At 43.4% G+C, this 26274-nt stretch overlaps 1 protein-coding gene across 3 annotated transcripts in view; it reads right to left on the reverse strand.

The window, feature by feature from the left end:
* Nucleotides 1-26274, reverse strand: part of GLRA2 (glycine receptor alpha 2) — a 188579-nt gene that overhangs the window by 15824 nt on the left and 146481 nt on the right. For all 3 annotated transcript variants that reach the window (XM_007517486.3, XM_007517484.3, XM_060183025.1), the window contains one exon: nt 18981-19130. In XM_007517486.3, the coding sequence (XP_007517548.1) occupies nt 18981-19130 (150 nt within the window). The remainder of the gene's footprint in view (nt 1-18980; nt 19131-26274) is intronic.

Raw genomic sequence — 26274 nt, forward strand, 5'->3', positions numbered from 1 at the left:
AACCAGGACACACGCCTGCACATACTCCCCCTCACAGAGACATCTAACAGTAACAAAAGTTTCCCATAGTGCCTTTGACTTGTTCAAAACAGAATGTACTCTGCTAGCTATATTCCCTTTAATTTTTCAGAAAAAAAAAGAAAAGCTGAGGTGGGGGGGTACTAAACTGACCTCCTGACTTACAGGTCAACCACACCCATGCTTGAAAAGTATTGCACCGAAGTGGTCCTGGCTGGCTTTGTCTTTCTTTCTTTCATTGTTTTTTTGACCAAAGTATCGCTCACCTCTGGCTATTGGTGGTTCCAGGGATCGAACCTGGAACCTCTCCTTTACAAGACCAGTGTACTACTGCTTCACTGGCTCCCTGACCCTTGCTTGCTGTCTTGGCTGTCAGTATTCATCCCCTGAGTATTTACTGAGCATCTATCCTGTGATGGGAAAGCACTAGTCACATGCAGATAGAAAAGCGAGGCTTCCAAACAGTCCTGGAGGAGTTTCTACTGTTCAGTTTCTCTTTGCAACTGTTTTCTACCCTGTTGGAGAAGGAGGGGGTTGGGCCTTCCTGGGGAGCCTGGGGCTGACTTGCGATAGGCCAGGCATTATGCCAGGCACTAAGAGTTCTGCATCTGTGCATGTGCAGCTGTGGATTTGTTGTAAGAAGGGAGCAGCAGGTGCTTCCATACATTCCAGAGCTTCTCAAAGGAAGGGACCCTCTGTTATAAGAAATAAGACCTAGTGGCCAAGGTTTCTAAAGTCTCTTTCCTGCTTGGCTGTTATCTAATTGTTTGCTGCCAGGTTCAAAAAGTAGGTCTGGTCTGCTCAGATGTCAAGGTCTTTGATCACTGGACCAAATGGACCACTGGAGTTTCTCTATTTCCTCAATAGCTCACACTTGCCCATAACTGTGGACCTTTCCACATCCTAGTGTTTTTGTCCAGTGATTCTCTTTGATCTTTCCTGTTTATTTGTCATTCAGACTTTCCTCCTTCCCGCTTTCTGATTTCCACCGCTCCCACTAAGCAGTAGCCACACCTTTTTTTTTCTGTTTGCCTTTGAATGCTTCAATTTCTAATGTTGGATTTTGATAATATATTTGTGAATCTCTTGTCCATAAACAGTAAGCACTTCGATTAAGCACAGTAAATATATAGGGGAGCTTTAGAGAGTCAGTGGGCATGTGTTGGTTTTTTTTTTTTGTTGTTGTTGTTGTTTTTTGCCTCCAGGGTTATTGCTGGGCTCGGTGCCTGCACCACAAACCCACTGCTCCTGGAGGCTATTTTTTCCCCTTTTGTTGCCCTTGTTGTTTTATCCTTATTGTGTTTATTATTACTGTTGCTGTTGTCATTGTTGGATAGGACAGAGAGAAATGGAGAGAGGGAGAGGGAAAGACAGACACCTGCAGATGTGCTTCACCACTTGTGAAGTGACTCCCCTGCAGGTGGGGAGCTGGGGGCTGGAACCGGGAACCGTATGCCGGTCCTTGTGCTCCCTGCTATGTGTGCTTAACCTGCTGCGCTACTGCCCGACCTCTTAAGTGGGCATTTTATAAAGGCACCAGAAGAAAGATTTACAGAAAGAACTCAAGCACACAATTCCAGGGAGTTGCTCATTTCTTTTCCCAAACTGGCTCACTGGGCTAGAAGTCAGATGCCAGTGGGCCTGATTGTTAGGAAGACACAGCAGTCTCTGTTAAAAGTGCCTCTTGTAACATAATGGCAGGACTCCCGATGACTTAGTGCATGTGTAAGTGATGACAGTGCACTTTCAGACCCCTGAGCTACAAGTCTTGCATTGAAACCAGCAGCTAATTCAGCAGCCACTTCTCAAGTGCCTAGTATGTACCAGACAATGTGGCAGGCTCTTGAGATCAAAAGATGAATAAATAGCCTATATTCTTTAGAAGATTTCTGGTGATGTTTTCCTGAGGATTATAAAGTTTTTTCCCCAGCCCCCTAGAAAGAAAATATTTGATGACCATTGGCTGTGTGTGAAACACCATTCATTACATACCCTCATGATGCCAAGAGAAGAGAAAATTAAGACTCAGCATGCTTAGACCATGGTGACAAAGCACCCAGCAGAGTTCATCCCAGCCGTTGACTTCTGGCCTATGCTCATGCTAGTACACCCTGCTTCTCTCTCAGCTCCTTATTTGTATGATTTGAAGTGGAAACGTGAGAGGATAGGCATTCACAGAGCAGAATGACCCAGCAAAAGGTGCGTTAGTGAATGCTGCTGCCGTGTCGTGACGGATGTTGTCAGGGGCATGACTAGGATGTAGAAGATGGGCTTTGTGATGGGGGTTTTTGTACATTATTTTTTAATCAACCTCTTCTAAAAGACAGGAAGTATGAAAGTATTCAGTGATTCTGCAATAGAGGAAGGCATCTAAGGTCTACTAACGAGGAACTGGCTCTCCAGAACCTAGACGACCTCATAAACTCCCGAAGGAGGTATCACTGTGGAGAGACCTGCATCTGAAGCTCTTTATACTGTTCAGCACAGAGCGCTGTAATCATTTAGAGCAGTTAGTCTACTGCCATACACGTGTGCACAGTTCAGTCTTGGCATAGATTCGGTTGCATGGCATTTCAAATCGCCTTCACTGTAGATGAAGATAGAGCCTAATGCATCATGTCAGGGACAAGAAACGATGTTGGGTGTGGTTCCCATTTGCCTCTCAGTACCGGAATGATGATCCCAAGCTACTCTAGCTAAGTAAAGCAAAACAACCTGGAATAACACTGTCCCGATTGCTTGAAATCATAATTAAAAAGAAAGGAAATGAAGTGCCAGGTCATGGCTCACCTGGTAGAGTGCACACACTACCATGTGTGAAGACGCAGGTTCAAACCCCCAGCCCCCACCTGCAGAGGAGAGAAACTGTATGAGTGGTCAAACAGTGCTGGAGGTGTCTCTCCTTCTTTGTCTGTCTCTCCCTACCTCTATGTCTCTGACTCTATCAGAAAGGAAAAAAAGGAAACTATCGTCACCAGGAATGATGGAGCCATGCAGGCACTGAGTCCCAGTTCATAAGCCTGGCAGCAATAAAAAGTAAGTGTACAAAAAAAAAAAAAAAAAAGACCCAGCCAAAGTAATGGGCTTTAGATTTCTCATCAAACATAAGTCAAGGGGCTGTAGGTAGGTCACTCAGCAAAGTATGTGCCTTACCAAGTATGAGGCCCTGTGTCTAATCCCTGCACCACGTCACCACGTGGAAACACCATGGGCAGCACTTGTGGCGACTCCAAGGATAGTAGAGTGGTGCTGTGATGTCTGTTCTCTATCTCTCCTCTCTCCTCAAAATATGAAGGGAAAAAAAGGGGGGGCTAATGGGCTTTTCAACACTGCAGCCATGAATTCATTAAAAACAAAGTTTTTATTTTCAGCTGAGGGGGCATTTTCAGTGCCTTAACAGTGTGCCTTGTTTTATACCGTTCACAGCACAGGTACACATTTTTAAAAAAACCTGAGACACGTTCTAGAGCAGTATGTCTCAAACCTCAGTGCGTTTGTAAATCCCCGGGCATCCCACTATAAAGTTGATTCTGATTGAGAAGTCTGGGGTGGGGCCTTAGAATCTGCATTTCTCTTGAGCTCCAGCTGCTACAACAAGGCTCATGACTGGCTGTGTACTGGAGTCCTCCAGGAAGCTACTTCTGACTTACTTGGTCTGGGTCATGGGGCTCAGCACATGGCATTTTTACAGAGCTCCTGGGGTAACTGCTCTTGTGAATTACCTTGTCTCCAGGAAATAGCTTATTTCTGGTGTGCTTTTCACTGCTTTTTTTTTTTTTTCCCTCCAGGGTTATCGCTGGGGCTCAGTGCCTACACTATGAACCCACTGCTCCTGGCGGCTATCTTTTTCTATTTTTGTTGTTGTTATTGTTGGATAGGACAGAGGGAAATTGAGAGAGGAGGGGGAGAAAGAAAGGGGGAGAGAATGATAGACACCTGCAGACCTGCTTCACCACTTGCGAAGCGACCCCCCTGCAGGTGTGGAGCTGGGGGCTCAAACCAGGATCCTTGCGCGGGTCCTTATGCTTAACCTCTGTGTGCTTAACCTGGTGTGCTACCACTCGTGCCCCCTCCCAATTGCTCTTTTTGAATAAACTCTGCCGAAGCAAGAGTGGGCTGAAGTGGAGCATTCAATAACTTAGCCTCCTAACGTTCGTCATGTCAGCTTCTCGAAAAGCAATTAAGTTATACGCCCAACAACATCCGCAAAAGTCATATCCCTGCTAGCAAGGCAAAGGACTGTCTTTCAGATCACTTTGTTGCCATATGTTGTAAATAGAAGAAGATAGTACTGAGTGAAAAGAGCTCACTTACAGAAGTGGAAATCCTTAGTTAAAAGGTCTTTCTTGCCCTATCATCTTGTGAGTTGTGCTGACTTAATTAATTACGCCATGACAAGAGTGATGTCTTTGTTCAGAAGCAGGCTGCAGTCATGAAGATAAATAGTGTTATCTCTGGGAAACCTCAGCCCCCTGTGTGCTCACCATGTGCCTGTCCCTTTCATTGGTGTTTCTCAAACTGGGTGCTGTTGACATTTGGGCCAGGTGACTCTCCCTGGGCTTTGTGCACGCTGAGATGTTGGCAGCATCCTGGCCTCCACCCACTCCACTGGGAGCCAGTAGTGCACACAGCTTGCACTCTGCTCCCAGGTTGTGAGAACTAGGCTTGTCTCCAGAGGTTGCACAATGTCTCTGCTTAGTGAGAAACCAACCCCTGCCTCACACACTGCCGGGGGCGGGGCGGGGGTGTGTGTATGAAGGAGGCACCCAGTCTCACTGGAGCTGTCAGTGGGAGCTTTCCAGGCTGACTGGTGTCAGTGAGAGGGGACTGGAGAGGCCATTTTCATTTTTCTTCTTTGTAGAGTCAGGCCCCAAGCATGGGCAGTTTTACCATTCCAGAGCTTGCTTGTTATTTTTTGTTTGTTTGTTTGTTTTTGTTTTTTTTTTTTTAAACCAGGGAACTGCTAAACTCTGTCTTCTGGTGGTGCTGGGGATTGAACCTGGAATCTTTGGTGCCTTAGGCATGAAAGTCTTTCTACATACCTAGCTCCCTCATCTGCCCCTTTTTCACTCAGAGAGAGACCCCCAGCACCTGCCTTTCTCTTAGTGCCATGGCTTAAGCTTGAACTATATGCTTGGCAAGACATGTGCCTCATCTGAGGAGCTCTGTCTCTGGCCCACATTATCTGATGAACATTGGGTATAGTCTTGAAGAATGTTATTGTTTTGTTTTTTATATAATTTTTATTTATTTACTTACTTATTTGCTTAAGGGTCATTATCATTTATAGCTAATATTCCAAGATGAAACAAATTTACAAATGCTATTTCCCCAGAACTCCTTCTGCACCCCCAAACAACTTTGATCCATACCCCCAGTGGGGGAGAAGGGATAGGAGGAAGAGGATAAAAGGGCTCTGAACTCTCCAGCTCCATCAGGACCCAGAGAGAGGACTGAAAGGAGAGAGAGAGTTGGATATAGTAATAGGGTGATGTGTGTCTTGGAGGGGAAGAGAGGACTGAGCTAACAGTTAACCCATGTCTGTAACCTTGGGAGAACCACGGTGGTTTGCAAAGGAGGGACTGGGGATTCGGAATTCTGGTAGTGGGAAAGGTGTGGAATTATACCCATGTTAATATGTGATTTCATAAGTCAAGATTGAATCTCTAATAAAAATTTATTTTTAGAATTCCGCTTCCTCCTTGAGAATAGCCATTTCTTGTCAGCTGGACTTATTTTCTCTCTTAGGAATTGCCTTGGCATCAAACATAATGCTATTATGATTCTTAGCACTCTCTACTCTGTATTAGAAATGTTTGACGTGCCATTGTTTTCTCTCATTGATGTTCAGTGTGTGTGAAAACAGGATTCAAGCAGTCTTTATATCCTCACCCCCCCCCCCCATCTAGTCTAGAACTCAGCACCAACAAGCATTCCACAAAATACTTGTTGGAACAAGTGAATCCTGTGGTTTTCCATCATCTCAGAGTGAAAACCAAGAAAACAGAGACCATTTTCTTCTACCTGTCTTGCACTGATTCGGAATCACTTGTCTTTTCAATGATTACTGACACTTGCTTTTAATAATTCACTAGTCATGTGGGGGGAATAACTCCATCTTCACTTTAGTGTTTTGTCCCACAGGGAACTTGCTACAAACATAAATAACACTGACAAAAGACAAAGCCATGTTCTAATCATGCAGACCCTACTTCTCTTGAAGGTAATGTCCAAGAAGCCCAGACTTCTTTCTCCATTTGATCTAGATCTGAGAGTCAAGTTGTGGTGAACTATAGGTTGAGTCACTATGGACAATTCTACAGCAGTCAAAGAGCTTAACAGCAAAAAGTGGTTTGAGATATTTACCACCAGCCTTTGTTATAGTAATAGCACTAAAGGTCCAAGCTTGCTTTCAGGAATGTAAAGACATAGAATTTTATTATGAAACCTGTCAACTTGTTTGTAAATGCCAGTGGGATAAAAAAAAAAAAAACTTTTAGCAGCCACCTGTAAGGTGCAATCCACGGGCTGCAATCCTTTGCCTACAGTTTAGAGAAGCAATTGTTCTGCCTTCAGGGATACCAGCAGCTCTCCTTTAGGGTCTTATCCTCAGTTTCCAGCTGTTGTTGGCAGAGGGCTATTCCTAGAGTAAGTCCCCAGCTTGCACTGAAAATTCTGAGCTTGTTTCTGGGACCTGAACAAGACACACTCCCTCTCTCTACACCTGGACAGCGTAGATGTTATACTAGGAAGCCATGATGGAAACAGTGAGTCCCACAGGGCTATGGCTGGGGCATGGACAGCATCGACCACAGGCCTATCTACTGTGTCCCCATAGCCCACCTATGGTCTCTTTGAGAGTACACCTTGTATGTTCTAGAAGATGTGTTTTCTTGCTGGTTTATCTCAGCCTGACAGTGGACACACCAGGAGCAGAGTACAGTGGGTGTGCTGTATATCTATACTGAGTATATATTTGAGTGAGATAGTTTGAAGAGACTGAGGATAAAAGAAAAGAGCAGTTTAGAGAGAGAAGAAAATCAGAGACAAAAAAAAAAAACCATCTAGCTGGAAGAAAGGTCATAAAGAAAATAGAGATAACAGGAAATTGAAAGAATAGAAGGGAGGCCCTAAAAAGACAGGCATTTCACTTTGCAAGGATGCATTTGCAAATCACCTTGCAGCTTGCAAAATGAGAACTTCACATTGCAAGGTTTAAACTATCAAACTGTTACAAGATGTAGCAGAATGGAACAAGCTTGGAAGGCAAAACACCTTGCAGACACGTCAGGCCTCTGTTCCAGGTTAGTCCTGGCTCTCTACTCTCCTCTTACAAGTGAAATAGAAAGAACCCTGACATTTATTTATTCTTGCTGGCTTTCACAGTTCCGTTCAAATTCCTAATCCATACAGGTCTATTAAAGCCTACTCTCAACTACTCAACCTGAAAGACAGAAAACAAACATGCCTTTCGCCTCCCCTGGGAAGCAGTTACAACCACGTCTACATTCTGCTTGCTACAGAAACAGTTGTTCCTTTAATTAATGATCTACAAAATCCTCTTTGAGCACCTTGTGCAAACACGAGGCATTCTGTGAGAAATGCTGAATGACAATAGGGAGCACATCGTTTTACTGCAGTCTTGTAAAAAAGTGGCCAGTTCACAGTCTCCTTTCCAAGGACAAGGGCCGGGGGTGGGGGGGACTTGTAGGGATTTCCCGTCTGAAGATGGCTTTCTTTCAAGGCTTCTTTCCCAACATGGAGTTGCTGGAGCTGACATGTTTGAAGTTACTGTCGACAAGCGACTGACAAGAAAACACTTTGAAGCTATCACAGCATTGTTATTCACTTATGCTATTGGGGGCTGGGTGGTGGCGCATCTGGTAGAGCACACATATTACACTACACAAGGATCCTGGTTCAAGCCCCATCCCCACCTGTAGGGGGATGCTTCACGAGTGGTGAAACAGTGCTATAGGTGTCTTTTTTCTCTCTTTCCCTCTCTACCTCCCCCTCCATCTCAGTTTGTCTCCATCCAAAATAAATAAATAAAGTTTAAAAAGAAAATCATGAGGAGGGGGTGGAGAGGCAAGAGGAGTCATTGTCAGTCCTGGAGGCCTTTGGACTCTTGCTACCCAAAGTGAGTTCCTCTGGATCTCTTGCAGAATCCCCGGACGCTTGGCTCACACAGGTAGGTAATGTGTGCCACCACCCAGACCCACCATACCGTAGGGAAATAGAATCTCAGTGCCCTCACCTGACCTGACTCACGTCTCTTGTGCTAAGGCCCAGAAGCCTGTGTGTGCCCTCAGCCTCTAGATGACGCTTCTGTGCAACAAAGCTCAAGAAGCACTGTCTAGAGCGAGAGGGTCAGGTGTAGCGGATACGCCAGCACCTGCCTATCAACTGGTGCAGTCTGCAGTTGGACCAGTATGCTCGTCACCAGCCGTCCTCCTGCCTACACTTTCTGTGAGGGCTCTTCCATGCAGCCTGCTGGTTTTAGTAACAAAGCTAATTAGAAGTTCCTCCCGGATCCCCTTCCCCTTCTCTAACACTTGGCATCATTGTGTGTGCCTGTCAAGACACACAGGTTTGGGGATTAATCCTAAAAATAAGATTCTCTTCTGATTCTTCCGACCACTGAGCAGTCCCTAAACAGATGTGATAACGACTTTAATTGTTTCCAGCCTCCACACAAGTGCCTCCATCTCCCAGAATCTGGATATTAATACTGAGTGTGAATCTACCAGTTCCCAGATGTGGGCCCACCTCACTTCATGCAGGAAGCTACATGTGGCATCCTCGATCTGTCTTCTTAGGGCATGCGGTGTGTGGAGCCATAGGATTTATGTCTTTACTTAATGAAGCCAATCAGATGGTATTTCCCTTCAGACCCAGTTGAGTGTGCATTTGAATAAAGAAATCAAATTATCAGGGCTAGGCCACTGGATACAATCTGCCTTTTTCTAACATCAGGGAAAAGCAACTGGCCATGCCCCAGTGGGTCCCACCTGGATATGAATCATGTCCGAACTGACTGAGGTTAGCAGAGCTGAAAGCCTCCCCTGACTTAGCGGGCAGATGTTTGCAAAACAGACATGATGTGCATACCAGAAGCCGAAATCTTGCTGAGAACTGTAGTAGCCTGAGGTTGTTCCAAGCCAGGGTTTCCTCTGCCACAGCACAGTCAACATATAGAATGGGCTAATTCTTTATCGCAAGGGCTGTCCTGTTCATTGTAAGATGTTGAACAGCATCTCTGGCCTCTCCCTGCTAGATGCCAGTGATACCCCTCCCCTAAACGTAACAATAAGCTCCTTCAGATGTCAATGAATGTCCTGTGGGGGTGCGCACGGCCACCCTGGTTGAAAGCCACACCTCTGAGCCATGGGAGACAGAAAGAAAGGCAAAGGACGCTAAGGAAGATTTGGAAGGGCTGACTTCCTCTAGGGTTTCATGGCTTTTCCCCTTGCTTTGGTTTGTTGGTTGTTGCGGCTTCGAGGTAGTGCCATCCGCATCTCAACAATCTTCTTTCAAAGCTGGTTTAGAGTCTAATTGGGTTGGAAGGATCTTAATGGGGTCTGTACATCTGGGAACAGCTCCCCATGGACTTAAAGAGGTACTCTGGCCAAAGTCCTCAGTACCAGTAGAAGATAGAATGAAAGAATTTAATTTGTTCTTCCATCTTTCTGCCTTTCCTTTGTTTCAACACTATAGAGTAAAACCACAAGAAAATTATTTCATTCCTATGATTATAAAAAATAGCTATGCTTGGCTACCCCTTGGTGTGCAACCTTACTTCCCTTTGCTGAAGAAAAAACAGGGGGATGAAAATGGGGTGTGAAGGGTGTAGACAGCCAATGGCAACTACTCTCAAATACTTCCTCTTAATCTCTAGAATATGCTCCCCAGTAAATTGAAGAAAAGCTTTATGACCCAGAGCCTGCTTCACTGCTGTGGGGTGGAGAAAGTGAGTATTAAAATGGGTAATTACTAACAATAAACCTTGCCATATGCCAGGGCCACTTGTATGAGATGAGCTTCACCTACAGGAGTGCACCATTTTTTTTATTTCAAAATTTCACCATTTTCCCTTCTATGTAGAGCGTGAGAGATATACACAGAGAGATATAGAGGAGAGACCGCAGCACCTCTCCACTGCTTGTGAAGCCTGCCCCCTTGTGGGTGGCCAGAGATTCGGACTCTACTGGGTGAGTCACTTGCTGGCCTTTTATGATTTTTTAAAATGGTTTTATTAGGAAAATAATGATTCACAAGAGAGTGTCACATGAGTATAATTTCTTCTCTTCTCATAATAGGTGTCTGTATGCCATTCCCACCATCAACGTACATCTTCCTCCACCATCGTGCATTGGGTCCCCAAAGCCCACCCTTTCCCTTCTCCCTCCTCACGTCTGTTGGCTTTGCTGCAACAGACCTCTTTTTGACTTTTAAAAAGTAACCTGTCAAGGTTGTAGAAATGATATATTTTACAGCCCCCTTTGGAATATTGGATATTTAGCTCTTTCATGTTACAAGGTGAAACCTATTGTTCCACAACTGAGAGGAGATAATGTGTTAGCTGTTTGTATTAATAGGGGGAAAAATCTGGACAATCAACAGTATTACTAAGATCCAAATGAGCCAATAATGGAATAGGACTGCTTCAAAGAATGACGATAATTTAGTGTTCTACTCGAAGGAGTCAAAACCCTGATGAAGCCAGTGGGGTGTCCCTACTCTTCTGTGTTGTATGCCAGTCCCGTCTTTCCAACTCTGACTCACTGACAAAGTAGAGAGAGGGAGCCTGTGTGCTGAGGGGCTGGAAGGGCCTAGGTCTTTCAGCTCAGAAGGCTTGAGAAGACCTGTCAGCTCAGCATGTTTTAAGTGTTTGAGGGCTTCTCCAGGAAGAGAGGAAGGAGATTTCTACTGCACAAAGTTGGTCTGACTAGGGAGACTCTATGACCCAGGAGGCTCCATAAACCACTCCCAGGTGACCATTTGCCCCAGGTCCCTGTCTTCTGGTGTCACCACTGGAACCAGGTGTGCTGTTGGAATGGGAAGCTCCTAGGCCTTCAGAACATTGGGCAGGAAGTAGTGCAGGCTTTCCAGATCTCGGAGTCTGCTTTCTGGCCCTAGGGCTGCTTCTGAGTTACCGTGCATGGCACATCGCATTGGGTTTAAGGCTAAGGTCTGGGTGATAGTGAGTAGCCCTTGTCTTTGTATGTTTATGTCCCTTCAGTAGCTCAATGGGAAGATGACTGGTGGAGAGAAGACTCAAGTGTTTCTGTGTAAAGTTTCCAAAATGACACCTCCCAGTACCATTTGTAAAGCATGAGTAACTAATGGGTAGAGTACCATGGAAAATAACAAATTGGGCAATGCAGTTCTTTGTTGTTTTCGACGGGTTATGTTGTTTTTGCCAGGCTGGCTTCACGGGCAGGTAACAGATGACCAGGGACTCATGGTTGAGCTGTAGGCAATATCTCTTTATTCATGCAGGACGCAGCACAATCTAAGATGAGCTAAGCTAAACTCAAGGTAAAGTACTGTAAAATTCACAATGCTGTCTTTATATATACTTCCCAAGTAGGGTGGAAACAGGATGTGACATAGAGAGGGTGGAGAGAAAAGTGACTGGTGAAAATCAGAGTGTGACAAAGAGGGGGCAGATTAGGCGAGAATCCTATCACTGAACCACAAATGCCCTGGAGGGAGGGTGGAACTTGTTAACAGTGGTTATGTAAATAGAATGAAGTGGTTATGTAAATAGAATAGTGTTAAGCAGGGGGGATTTAAACCAAATGAAACAGAAGGGGTCTCATGCATACCAACAGTTCTTGACAGAGTGGGGCTATTCCTGTAAAATTGTTTTAAGGGGTGAACATTTTAGTTAAGACTGTAAGGAGCGGGGAAAAGGGAAAGATCACAAAGTGAGCACTGGATTCTTTTCCAAGTTGAGATGTCCTGACGAGAGTTCACACTCTCATGCTGTTGTTGAAACAGTTTGAAAGACCTTCCTTTCTGGGGCAGGGGGCTAAAGTCAGATCAGAATGTTAACACCATCCCTTTATCATTAAGCAGCCTAAAGGGCAGAAGTACATTCACAGGTAGTCAGAAAAAAAGTCAGGGATGTGGAGTCGACAAGAAACCTCTGAAATTTGGGCAGAGTCACAAGTCAAGTGTGGGGCAGCCAGATGTGAAGAGGGAGAGGGAAATGTAGGCGAAGACTTGGCAGTGCTTCTGGGCTGGTGGTTCTAATCATCACATGACATGAATACTTCTCCAAGTGAAAGAGACGACATAAAAATAGATGTTAGCACCTACATCTGGGGCACCAACCCCTTAGACTAGAGTTGGTCCTCACCCAGGGATTTGCAGGTTTTATCAGTGAAGATCTGGGTCTGACTGCTTGTGAGAAACTGTTTAGATAGAAACTGATAGCCGATTTGAGCTGTGCCAAAGATAATCAAGGCAAATATACCTAGTTGCAAATTGCCTGGCACCCTCCTTGAAAGTGATCCCATTTCATAACTTGATTGTTCAGTAAATACCAGGCACCTCTCCCATGATGTAAGTGGGATCTCAAGTGTTCTCACAATAAATGACTTCCCTGAATAAATTGCATTGCTTGTGTGCCTTTGGGAAGCTGAACTGCTCTTGGTTTTTCTTACACCTTCTAAAGAATCAACCTGTGTGCTGTTGCAGAGGTCGGGTTCTCAGTTGGAAATTAAAGAGATGAACTTTGTCATTGGGAATAGTGTACTTAAAAAAAAAAAGCCTTTATTTTTTTTAAAGACAGGTTACAGCCTATTAGGGTCTATGGAAGTCAATTTAGTGGTTCATGGCCAGCTGACTGGTCATGGGGCAAGGCGATCAAGGGCCCAGGTACAGAATTTAAGGAGGCACCAGAACCCCTGTACTCTAGATACAGTTCTTAAAAAAAAAAGTCATTATCACAGCAAAAAACATCCTTGGAGTGCAAAATATCAGTATTATAAAAAAGAAACAGGAGCTAGTCTGGTGAAGTAGCCCACTTGGATGATGGACTTGCTGCATTGTGTGTGTGTCCCAGGTTCAAGCCCAGGCCCACCAGAGTGAAGGAAGCTTCAGTGTTGTGACTTTCTCTCTGTCTACCTCTGCAACTGTCTTTCTACAGAAAAAGTTGGTTTGCACAAGTGACTATTTTTCCGTTTCACCATTCCTACCTTATATGATCACACCACGACAGAACCCAGATGAACAAAGTGACACTATGCAAACCCATCTCGGCCCATTTCATTGCAAGCATTTATTTATTATTATTATTTTTAATGCCATGAGGATTATTGCTGGGACTTGGTGCCTGCATGATGAACCCACTGTTCTTGATGACCATTTTCTTTCCATCCATCCATCCATCCGTCTGTCCGTCCATCCATCCATCCATCCATCCATCCATCCATCCATCCATCCAGAGATAAATTAGAGGGGTGAGAGAGTGGGATAGATAAGGAGAGACACCTGCAACACTGCTTCACCACTTGGGAAGCTCCCTGCCTTGCAGATGGGGACCAGGGGCTTGAACCAGGGTCCTTGTGTGTATTAACATGTGAGCTCTACTGGGTGTACCACTGCCTGGCCTCCTCATTACAAGGATTAACACCCATCTCTTGTTTCAAAATAAATAATCTAGGTTAATGAGAAATCATGCCAGGCATCTGGGAAACTAGCAAAGGCAGTTCTTCCTGGGGTCAGGGAGGCTGTGTGACTCCTCCTCCCAGGGTTGTGCAGGTTAAAGCCATTGTTGTATGGAAAGTGCCCACCATATATCTAAGTGCCTGCGACCTAGTGAGCCCAAAAACTGGGTTAGCTCTTGGTGCCATTTCTTTTTTCTTTTCTTTTCTTTTCTTTTCTTTCCTTCTTTCTTCCTTCCTTCTTTTTTTTTGCCTCCAGGTTTATTGCTGGGGCTCAGTGCCTGCACCACAAATCCATGGCTCTCAGAAGCCATTTTTCCCCTTTTGTTGCCCTTGTTTATTGATATTGTTGTCATTGTTGTTCTATAGGACAGAGAGAAATTGAGAGAGGAAGGGAAGATGGGGGGGGGGGAGAAAGATAGACACCTGTAGACCTGCTTCACTGCTTCACAAGCGACTCTACAGGTGGGGTGCCAGGGGCTTGAACTGGGATCCTTAATGCTGGTCCTTGCTCTTTGCATCACCTGTGCTTAACCCAATGTGCTACTGCCCGGCCTCCCCATTTCTTTTCTTACCCAAGTTCAGACTTCAAAAGATTAAGGGGTTGCCTTAGAAAGATGCCATTTCCTGGGGTGAGTGTTGGCACACCTGATTGAGCGCACATGTTACAATGTGCAAGGACCCAGGTTCAAGTCTCCGGTCCCCACCTGCAGGAAGAAAGCTTTGCTAGTGGTGAAGTAGTGCTACAGGTGTCTCTCTGTCTCTCTCCCTCTCTATCACCCTCTTGATTTCTGACTGTCTCTATCCAATAAGTAAAGGTAATAAAAAATTTTAAAAAAGAAAGATGCCACTTCCTAAGGGACAAGTAATTGCAAATGTCTCATGCTCTTATTTTTCAAAATATGATCATCAACAGTAATTGGGAGCTTTTGACTACAAAGGTCAAGCATGATTTGCTTTGCTCCCTGCCTCCCTCCTCAAGTCTTTTTAATTAAACTTAGCCTTGATTTTGTTTTGTTGACAAGAGCACCACTTAGTTCTGACAGTTTGTGGTCCCGGGGATTGAACCTGGGATGTCTTGCATGCAAGTCCAAATGTATTAATCCTCCTCGCTTGACCTACCCTGGAGTCCTTAGTTCATCACTACAACACTTTCTCCCCCTCATTCTCTGTTTCCAGTTTCTCTCTGGTCTTTTCATTGTTTTCTTGTTCACCTTCCTACTCATCTGACAAAACCAAAGTGCTTTAGTCTCAGCACCTGACAGTGAGCATTTTTTTTTTTTTTTGGCGGTGGGGTGTGTGTGTCACAGTTAATTTGTAGTTGTTTCATTTAAATTTAAAGTTTAGATTCATAGCCACAGATCTTGGGTGGGTAACTTCTCTGCCTCTGCCTCAGTATTATGACCCCATCTCTCCTTGGGACCATGGTTTTGTATTCTCCCAATGTCATACTTCAAACTATTTCCGTTTCCTCTTCAAGTCTTGCCAACCCCAGAGACACAGGATCACACACCAGTCTTGCTATGCCTTTTTCTGAACCATGAGTGTGGACTAGTTCCTTAACCTCTCTCTATGTTTTCAAATCTGTATCCAGGGACATGGCAATGATTAATCTGTGATAGCAGCGAGTGAAATATCTGTCCCCATCTAAGGCCAGCATGGCATCCCTCCCTTGAAATTATGCTCTCCTTGTACTGCAGTCACAGTACATTCTTCTGTGTCTTACTTTGGAGTAAAAAAATAAATGATAACAAGAGCTAACTCAGATTACAAGTTTATTACATCCCAGGTACTGTTCTGGGCACTTTCCACACAGTAAATAGATTAAACCTGCATAGCCATGGGAGGAATGGCCACACAGACTCACTGACCAGGGAAATCCTGCCTTCTCTGTTTCCCAGATGCCCTGCATGACTCCCCTTCTATCCAGGAGAGTTCACCTGAAACAAAAGACTGTTGATTTATCTGTTTTCTGTCAAACACTTCCTCTGTGCATCCAGTTTGCAAAGGAACTCCTCCCATGAACTTGCATCTTCTCTGCTCCTCTAGCAAAGACAACATCCCCTGTCTCCCTGACAGGCTTTCTTGAAAACAGTGGAAGACCCCATCCTCTGAACCCTTCCCCAATATGATCATTCCTCAATGTTGTAATGAAGTACTCTCTGGTTTGATTGAGGTGTAACTGACAAATTACAGTTGTATACATTTAAAGTGAGAAGATATGATGTTCTAATATATGCACACATTGTGAAGTGATTTCTACAACAAGCTAATTAACATACCCATTACTCTTATATATATTTTTTATTTATATTCTTTCAGTGGGTAACCTCACCCAGTTTTCTGGACTTTAAATATTACCTGGCTGATCACACACACACACACATACACACACACACACACACACACACACACACACACAATCTGTTTTAAGCAGATATGTGTACCTGTTTGTGAAGTCTACTGGAATAGTGCATAGGCATTTACAGTCAACAGCATCAAAGTGTGGCTCTTGAGATCCACAACAACTCTGCTTCTCTCACAATAGTCCCCACCTTAATAAACACTACCAGTGCACCAATGTTCACCCAGTGGATTAAGCCAAAATCAGTTCCGTACTTTTCCTCACCTATCCACATCTTTTCTTTTTCTTTTTCTGTTTTCTTTTTTTTTTTTCCACCAGGTTATTGATGGGGCTTGGTGCCTGCACTATGGATCCACTGCTCTCAGTGGCCATTCCCTCCCCTCTCCCTGACTCCCTCTGCCTTTTCTTTTCTTTTCTTTTCTTTTCTTTTCTTTTCTTTTCTTTTCTTTTCTTTTCTTTCCTTCCTATTTTATTTTGGTAGGGCAGAGGGAAATTGAGAGGGGGAGAAGGTGATTGAGAGGTAGAGAAAAAGATAGACACATGCTGACTTGCTTCGTGGCTCGTGAAATGTATTCACCTCTGCAGGTGGGGAGCAGGGGCTTGAACCTGGGTCCTTGCATATGGTAATGTGTGCTCTCAACCAGGTGTACCACCACCTGGCCCCAAAGATGCATCATCTTAATCTACTGGTTTTGTGCTCTACTACTTGAGCTATTTCCTCTACCCACTTATTTTAACAAGAAGTCCAGGTGGTCTTTAGGATAAAATAAAATGCGGCATAAGAATTCTCCATATACTTGAAGAAGACTCAGGTTCAAGACCCCAGTCTCCACTTGCAATGGGGAAGCTTCATGAGTGGTGAAGCAGGCTGCAGGTCTCTCTCTTTCTCTCCCCCTCCTTCTCTTGCCCTATTTAACTCTGTCTCTATCGTAATTTAAAGGGGGGCAGGAAATGGCTACTGGGAGCAGTAGCTTCATCATGCTGGCACCAAGCCCCAACCATAACCCTGGTGGCAAAAATTAAAATAAAATAATAAAAAGAAAAAGAAAAGAAAAGAAAAAAAAAAAGAAATCAAGCAAGCAAACACAAATTCCCCATAAAGTATTCTGAAGAAAGCCTGCCAGTTTTTCAGAATTGGGAAGCAGAGTGAAATTAACTGTTCATCTCTGGTCTAGTAGAGCATGTGATCAGTGCCTATCTACTACGTTGAGCCCAGGCATTTTGAGGATATGAATTATGTGCTGAAATGTCCTCACAACCTAATAATATGTCCTTGGTGGCACAGGTGGACTTGAACCTGTGCCAAGACTGGTAATGAAACATTTCTGCTCACTTTGCTACACGCATGTGTAACAGCAGGCTCAGTGTAGCAATGTCTTTGGAGCAGATTTTGCAAAGTATTTCTCATTTCCTGGCTTTAAACTTTGAACTTCAGTTCTCTAGCGATGTTATTCCAGGCTCTGCTGTTCACCATGTCAAAGGGATCATTTCTCAGTCTTAAGCTGAAAACACAGGTCTGTGAGTCTGCCAGTGTCCTGTCCAAGACTGGATTCAAAATTGAGCGTGCACACTGACTTTCCTGTGGAGCTCTAGAAATACTGACTCCGGTGCCAGTCCCAGCTTGGGTTCTCCTAGGTCTGGGTGTGACCAAGACTTCAGGTGGTCTAATGTGTGGGCAAGTTTAGGAACTGCTAAACTGGAGAATGTCTTTGAATCAGAAGCTGAAGTTGTTTGCTTATTTTTAAAAAATGGGGGGGTGGGGGTGAGGAAGGTAACAGAGTGATTATGCAAAAAGACTTTCAGACTTTCATGCCTGAGACTCAGAGATCAGCGTGTTGGGGGTCAGGCCCACATCTGTGTCATGCACATGACAAAGCAAGTGCACTATCCAGGTGTGCTATGTTGTTGGCCCAGTTTGCTTATTTTTAAATAAAACCAAAAGGTTATATAGTATTTTTGTTGGATGTTATTCATAACATAGGAAATATATTCAGAAACCATTCAAGACAGTATTATTTGCATTTTAGATGGTACTGCCTAGTGGTTAATATAATAACCATATACCCATGATATATATATATATATATATATATATATATATATATATATACACACACACATATACAAAGTCTATGAATAGATTAGCAATAAACTTGAGTTTAAGCCTTTTTTTTTACCAGAGTATTGCTCAGCTCTGGCTGATGGAGGTACAGGGGCTTGAACCTGGGACTTGGGAGCTGCAGGCATGAGAGCCTCTTTGACTAACCATTATGCTATCTTCCCCCACCCAAGTCATATGTTTCTGACCTCAAACCTCTGGCTGGAGTTAAAGTTTGGTTTTCAGTCTTAAAATTTAAATGGAGACAGTGAGGTATGTCTGGTTGGATTTATCAGGTTGCAGCCAATGTGCATAGGGACCGGGTTTACATAAAGGCAGAACAACTGATCAAACAACCCACTAAGTCATTTATGTTTACACGCAAACTACACAGTCATGCAAAATGACCGGTGTTCAAACCAATAGGATTTTAAAGTAATTCTGACACATTGAGTATAGAGCTTCTATCAGGGCTGCCAGATAAAATATAGCACTCCCAGTTAAGTTTGAGTACACACGACAAATATTAAAAAAAATAAGTATGTCCCATGTATTATTGGGTACATACTTCTACTAAAACTTGTTTGTCTACCTGAAACTCAAGTGGAACTGCACACTCAAGTCTATTCGGTAAATGTGACAGCTCAGCCGCAAATTTCAAGATCTGACCTGAGCAGCAAATCAGCGTAATGATAAGTAGGATAAATATGACAAGAACAAATAAGTCTTAGCTCCTAGTTCATTGTATCCCTCTGGTTTCCAAACTGTATTGCCTAATAACCACCTCCAATTCTACTGATTTTGCGCCGAGGTTCCACTGTACCTTATTCTGCCTCTTCTGTTTTCTCCGGAGGCGCAGAAACTCTTTGTGTTGCCTGGAGACAAAGTTCACAGCAGCATATTCCAGTAAGGCCGCAAACACAAACAGAAGGCACACTGCCATCCAGATGTCGATCGCTTTCACATAGGACACCTAAGAGAGAGAGAGAGAGGGAAAGAGAGAGATTATGAAAACTTGCCAGCAACATCAGGTTCCTAATGATGTGAGCAACAGAATAATCTCATTTCCCTTCCTCAAAGATTTTTCTAGCCTTTCCTTAAGAAACAATGCTCAGCCTATATATTAAAAGGATTCAGTTTGTGTTTTGAGAAACTTTGAGATATACAATTGATTTCCCCCCTCTCATATTAATTAACTACTGATTTATATGTCTACATTTTGCTAGGAGTGTACATAAACACCATTCCCACCACCAAAGGACTGTGACCCATCCCTCCCGCCCACTCCCACCCCCCACTGGCCCAGGAAGCTACATGTCTACCCCTCACCACTGGGTTTTTACTTTGGTGCCCTACTTACAATTTGATCAGGTCCTGCTTTTAGTTTCCCTTTCAGATCTTCTTAATTAACTTCTGTTGATGAGTGGGATCATCCCATACTCATCTTTATCTTTCTGACTTAGTTCACTTAACATAATTCCTTCTAGCTCTGTCCAAGATGGGTCAGAGAAGGTGGGTTCATTGTTTTTGATAACTGCATAGTATTCCATTGTGTATATATACCACAGTTTTCTCAGCCACTCATCTGTTGTTGGGCACCTGGGTTGTTTCCAGGTTTTAGCTATTATGAGTTGTGCTGCTATGAACATAGGAGTACACACCTCTTTTTGGTTGGGTGTTATGGAGTCCTTGGGGTATAACCCCAGGAGAGGAATTACTGGATCATATGGAAGGTCCATGTCTAGCCTTGTGAGAGTTTTCCAGACTGCTCTCCACAGAGGCTGTACCAATTTACATTCCCACCAGCAATGTAAAAGGGTTCCTCTGTCTCAAAGTTTCTCAAAACACAAACTGAATCCTTTTAATATATAGGCTGTGTATTTGATACGCGGACTCTCTCAAAAGCCTAGACCAAGTAGATTAGAAGCATCCAATAACACAGCTATATACAAGATACTGGATACTGTACAGCAAACCATAACAAAAGGACTTTTCAAAGTTAACCCAATTAACAAATAATGTGATGATAACATTAACTATCGATTGTCTTTTTGAACCCTAAGACAGCAGGAACCTCACATCTCCACTATAAAGCCCCTACTTCCCCCAGTCCTGGAACCCTTGGATAGGGCCCACTTTCCCGTATGCATCTCCCAATCCAAACCAAATAATATTGCATCCGCCGATCACAACCTAACCAATGCAACGATGGCCACCTCAACATGCTTCACCTCAGACTGTGTCCAGAGACTTCACGTGTGGAATGACAACCCTTCAGCTTCATTACTCGGGTGAGACCTTTCCTTTTATAGTACACTCTAATTTCATCTCAGGTAGTTCACTTTCTAACAAAGTCCCATAACCTAGATATACACCAGTTTCTGTGAGAGAGAGCTTATGTGCACATGTAACCATAAACTACTGCAAAATATATACCTGAAAGCAGTAGTACACTAGAGTTTGCAGTGAGTACCTCCCTAACACTTCCTCTCCACTATTCCAAGCTTTGGGTCCATGGTTGCTCAACAATTTGTTTGGCTTTGTATGTTAACTCTCTTTTCAATCACCAGGTTCCAGATGCCATCAGGATGCCGGCCAAGCTTTCCTGGATTGAAGACCCCACCAATGTGTCCTGGAGCTCAGCTTCCCCAGAGACACACCTTACTAGGGAAAGAGAGAGGCAGACTGTGAGTATGGACCGACCAATCAACGCCCATGTTCAGCGGGGAAGCAATTACAGAAGCCAGACCTTCTACCTTCTGCAACCCTCAATGACCCTGGGTCCATGCTCCCAGAGGGATGGAGAATGGGAAAGCTATCAGAGGAGAGGGTGCGTTATGGAGATTGGATGGTGGGAATTGTGTGGAGTTGTATCCCCCCCTACCTTATGTTTTTGTTCATTAATCCTTTCTTAAATAAAAAAACAAAAAACAAACAAACAAACAAAAAAAAGAAACAATGCTCAAACAATGCATCTAATCCACTTGAGTGGCTCTAGAAAGTTACATGCTCCCTTCTCTGGACTGGGGGTTTTCTTTGCTCTCTTAGTATAGCCCAACTCCTCAAGTGGCCTTGTTTCTCAGACCAGCTGGAACAATGACTGCAAGAATTCCCTTAGTAAAAACAAGAGAAATAAAATAAAAACTTTGAGGAAAACTAGTGGAGACGCTATTCTCTAGACCTTATTTCCTTCCAGTATAAAGAGATATTTCTTTTCTTCTAATGAGAGAGAGAGAGAGAGAGAGAGAGACCAGTGTACTGCTCTATTCACTTAAATTGGTAGGAGGGATTGAACCTGTGACTTTGGAATCTCAGGTCTGAAAATTTTTTGCATAATTATTAGGTTATCTCCCACATCCTCCTTTTTTTTTAAACCTCTGACAACAAATATAGTTAAGATAATTCCAAAATGTAGGTGAAAAATAAACCAAGTACAAAAAAAGAAAACAATTTGTGATGTTTATCAGTCTATTGATCCTGAATGACATGGCAACACAGTTCTAAATCATTTTATGCTATCAAAGTTCGAGAATATTCAACCAGTATGAAACATCAGGGTTCCATAACTCTGCAGGTTTTATTAAGTGTTAAGTCTTATAATTTGAAAAAGCAGATTCCGAAAGCAAATACTTTCTACTTGTAATGGGAAATGACCCTCATTTCGCTCAATGTACATTTGCTTTTAAATTTTTAAGCAGGAAAAATACTGGGTGAAGTTATAACAGATTGGATCTCAGACTATAAAGGAATAGTTATCAAACTGGTAGTTAAGTGTCTGTTATCAAGTTTTAATTTTGAAATAGAATTCCTCTCTCTCTCTCTCTCTCTTTCTCTCTCTCTCGGCTGACAGTATGTGTTTACCAACCAGTATTTTCCAGTTATTAATCAATTTGTTTTTTGCCATTACAGCTGTGTTACCCCCATATTCTATTAAGGAAACTGAGGTACAGAGGGGATGAGAAAGCTAACTAACAAAACTTGAGGGTGGAATGGGAGCCCACTCTGACTAGTGGTTTTCCTTTGCAGGTACACTCAAATGCACTTAGTGGTGTGGTGTTACACAGTTAGTATCTTCCACTTCCCTTTGACCTTAATGATGAGCATTTTCAAATCAGTTGGCTTCCTGCTAAAGTGACTGAATGCTCCTTATCATGATTTTTCATTCTATATTTTAGGATATCCAGGTGGATCTTAGTTTGATTTTTTTGCTGCTATTAAACATTTGCTGTCTACAAATGTCAGGCTGTTCTTGGATTATTTGTTAAATCAATTTTTAGACTAGGTGTCTGGGAGTAAATCTCATGGGAATTGGCTCTTGGCTTAGAAAGTTAGTAGCACAGAATCTGTACAGACCTAGATTGTGGAGCACAGTGACCTGAGCAAGGCACACTGCTCTGTGTCTCTCTAACTTTGCTATGCTGTTGAACCTCTTTTTGCATCTTTTTTCCTTCATCCTGTAATAGAAATAGTGATAGTTCTTTTCTCACAGAGTTTTAAAAATATTTTATTTATTTATTTATTGAATAGAGACAGAGAGAAACTGAGAGGGGAAGGGGAAATAGAGAGGAAGAGAGACAGAGAGATACCTGCAGCCCTGTTTCACCACTTGTGAAGTTTTCCCCCTGCAGGTAGGGGCTGAGGGCTTGAACCTGAGTCCTTGAGCACTATAATGTGTGCGTGCAACCAGATGCATCACTACCTGGCCTCTCTCATAGAGTTTTTATGTTGATAAAAACTCACTCAGTAGATGCAAATGTTTAGAATAGTATCTGGCACAGAATAAGTCCTATGTAAGTGTTTGCAATTACTTGGCTACCTAAGGGTATGATTTTGTTAATGGACACATTTTAAAAGGAAAAAAAAAAGAAATCAGCAAGGAAAATATAAACAATCACCCACAATCTAAATATATATTCTGAAAGCTATTTTTAGGGTTACCACATGCTGTCAAGTTGTCTGTCACTTTATCATGTAGTCTAGCACTTTAAATATGTCCCCCTCCTACCTGGGAGACTTAGTCCCATTCTTTCTGACTATCAGGCTCCTCAGGTCTTGGTTCAGATATCAATTCCCCTAGGAAAACTCCTTTAAGCCTTCCTGCTTTCCCCTAAAAGGAGATTATGAACCAGTTTTCATTACTCCAGGAACCTGTCTGTTTGTTCATCATCCATGCGGGGTGGATGGACAAATGGGTGATTGAATGACTAAAGGAGATAATTAGCCATCTGGTCATCTCTGTGCTCCAATTTCAACAATCCGACACTAGTGACAGTTGCATACACACAATGCTTCCAAGAGCAGTGGACTGTTGAGGACTAGTCTGTTCTCATACTTAAAATTCCTGGAATGCGTCGCTCCTTAATAAACATTCGTCTGCATTTGCTCTTCTAAAGCAAACTTAATCTCCTGTAATCACAGGCCATTACCAATCTCAGCATTTCCAGTTATTGATTATTCAGGAGGCCTGAGAATGTTTTAAGGCCCAATAGTGAGAGGAACTTTTTTCAGTGCCCCTGATGTATCCACACCAAAGACTGGACCCCATTCAATGGACCTCCATCCCCACTCCCCAGGGTTCCCAGCATTTTGTCATTTGTAGCTCTTTCTCCAGCACCTCCTGGCCATCAGCAGGCCAAGCACGGATTTGGCTTCTTTTACAGCTGCTCATAAATGAATCTTTTCAGTCTCTTAATCATTTTGGTTGGTCTCTGAGTTTCCTCCAAATCAAGAACATCTTCCAGCATTGAAGTGCTGGTATTAAATGCATTATTCACGGATTTAGAGGGTGTTGTGAGACATCTATTACACATGATGTGATGTCCCTTGGTGCTGCTTTCTCAAGATTGAAATGCCTTTTTGTTGCTTTTACCCAACTCTGATGTCAGATTCTCTCTCTTTGGCTGCTAATCCTTAGATGTTTTTTAGCTTGCATCTTTCCCTGTCACATTCTTTTTTATGATTCTTGGAGTTACACGATCTCTTCCTGAACTACTTGGCTAATGTCTTGTAAAAAATAATTTTCAAAGGTAATTAAGCTCTCAAAAGGCTATTATGATTTGCTGAGCTGGTAGCTTTCAAGGCACATTTAATTCAGGACGGTAAAGATTCAGAGCCTACTATGTGGAATACGTTGTGCTAGGTGCTGGTGATGGCAGAGCATAAGATACTGGTCTTCCCTGGACATTCCACAGCATACTCCATAGGTCCCTGGTCGCATTGTACTCTCTCTAGACAGTGCTCATCACATAGGCCAGGAGTTATCAGATTATGGCCTAGGAATTGAATACACACACACACACACACACACACACACACACACACATACACATACATACACACATATGTTTTATAAATAAATTTTATTGGACACGTCCATCCTCATTCATTTACATTTTAGCTGTGGTACACTCAAGTGGCACAGTTGAGTAGTGGAAACAGAGCTCATATGCTGTAATGCCTAATATGATATATATGTATGGTCCTTTACAGAGAACATTCGCCGGCCTCTGACCTAGACTGAGGAACTGTTTGGTTTGTCCTGGGGGTCCTGCATCCCTGTCCCCACCCTTCCCCTTTGTGCTTGACCTGCTGAGGGAGACAATCAAGTGAATGATAGCTAATATCAGGTGGATAGCCCCACGAGCCAAAGTAGAGGAGAGACCAGGAATATGGGGAAGATTTTGTTGGCAGGGGAAATCAGAAAAGGCTTTGTTCCTGCTCCGTGTGACCTTTGGCTATGGGCATGGGCACAGGAGCTAAAAAGGCAAATCCATGAAGATGGGAGTGAGGGGGCTTGAGAGGCACAGTGAGCAGGAGGTACAAGCTTGCTGGTCAGTGTTTGGTGAGGACAGCAGCCAGGCTGGGTCAGGCAGAGACTGCTCAGGAAAGGAAGGGAAGGGAGGATGGTTTTGAGGTGGAATATAGAAGTGTAAATCCTCTTCTAATTATTCTCAGCTTCTTTGTCTTCCAAAGCAAGAGTGTGGAGAAAAGCAGACCCTTTTCCTCCTAAGAGAAATGGACTTTCCCACCATTTGCCACTGTGAACTCTACACAGGGCCAGTTCTCTTCCAAACCATCTGCGAACAACCCTGAAGCCTGTGATACATTTTCTTCCATCTGTGATTCACTCTTCCTTGAAGTATTTCCTCTTTAGTTTTCACTCTATCTTCATGTCTTCATTGAATTCATTCATGTCTTTACTTCTAGAGTTTTCTTACTATGTGTACTTGTGTGTGTGTACCTGTGCGTGTGCGTGTGTGTATCTGATAGCAGAGACTGGCCAAGTTCTCTAAGCCCCGTTTCTCTTTCTGGGACATCAGTACACTAGATTTTCCAGTTCAGTTGGATCTCCAGGGGAGTTTGGGGCAGAAGCAGAATAAGCTATTTCAGGGACTCTAAAGCCTCCGGTATAATTTTAGGACTTAGCCCTTATGCTGTCACCATTGATGTCCCCCATTTGAGGTGGCAGTGCCACAAGAACCAACAAGCCTGGATTCCTGAGAGACCCAGGGCCACTCACTACACAGTGGAGTCTAATGTGAGTGAGAAATAAGTGTTGATTGTATTCAGTGCAGAGATTTCAGGATTCTGTATTTCCAAAGCTCCTCAGTTGGTCACTCAGCTCTGACCTCTCAGCATTCCAAGGCTCCTTTTGCAACATCTGCAGTTGTTACTTGCAAAATCAAACTCATGAAGTGCGGTCTCCTTCCTATTCATTTCAGCTGACTCTTTCATCCCACTGGTAGCCTTCATTTCACCATTGGTTCTTTCCTTGCTTTCATCTCTCTTTTTTTTCTCCTCTCTCTGTGCCCCCCGCCCCCGCCTTCATCTCTAATACTCCATCTGTTGCAAAGGCTCAGGGTTTTCTTCTTCCCTTTGGGTTTGTTCTTTTCCTCTCCATTCTAAAGAAGACCCTATAACCCCAACCATCAACATTTACTTCCAACCTGGTTGTTCTAACAGCTCCTAACTGATGCCACTCTATTCAATCTCTCTGTGGCATTTTCCCTTTCTTGCCTCTGCAAGAGTAAATATATAACACAAATCTCACTTGGTAAGATGTCTTAAAATCTGTAGCACAGGTATTCAAATACTGACCATCTCACAGAGTATCTGGC

This window comes from Erinaceus europaeus, chromosome X (assembly GCF_950295315.1).
Source record: "Erinaceus europaeus chromosome X, mEriEur2.1, whole genome shotgun sequence".
NCBI lineage: Eukaryota > Metazoa > Chordata > Mammalia > Eulipotyphla > Erinaceidae > Erinaceus > Erinaceus europaeus.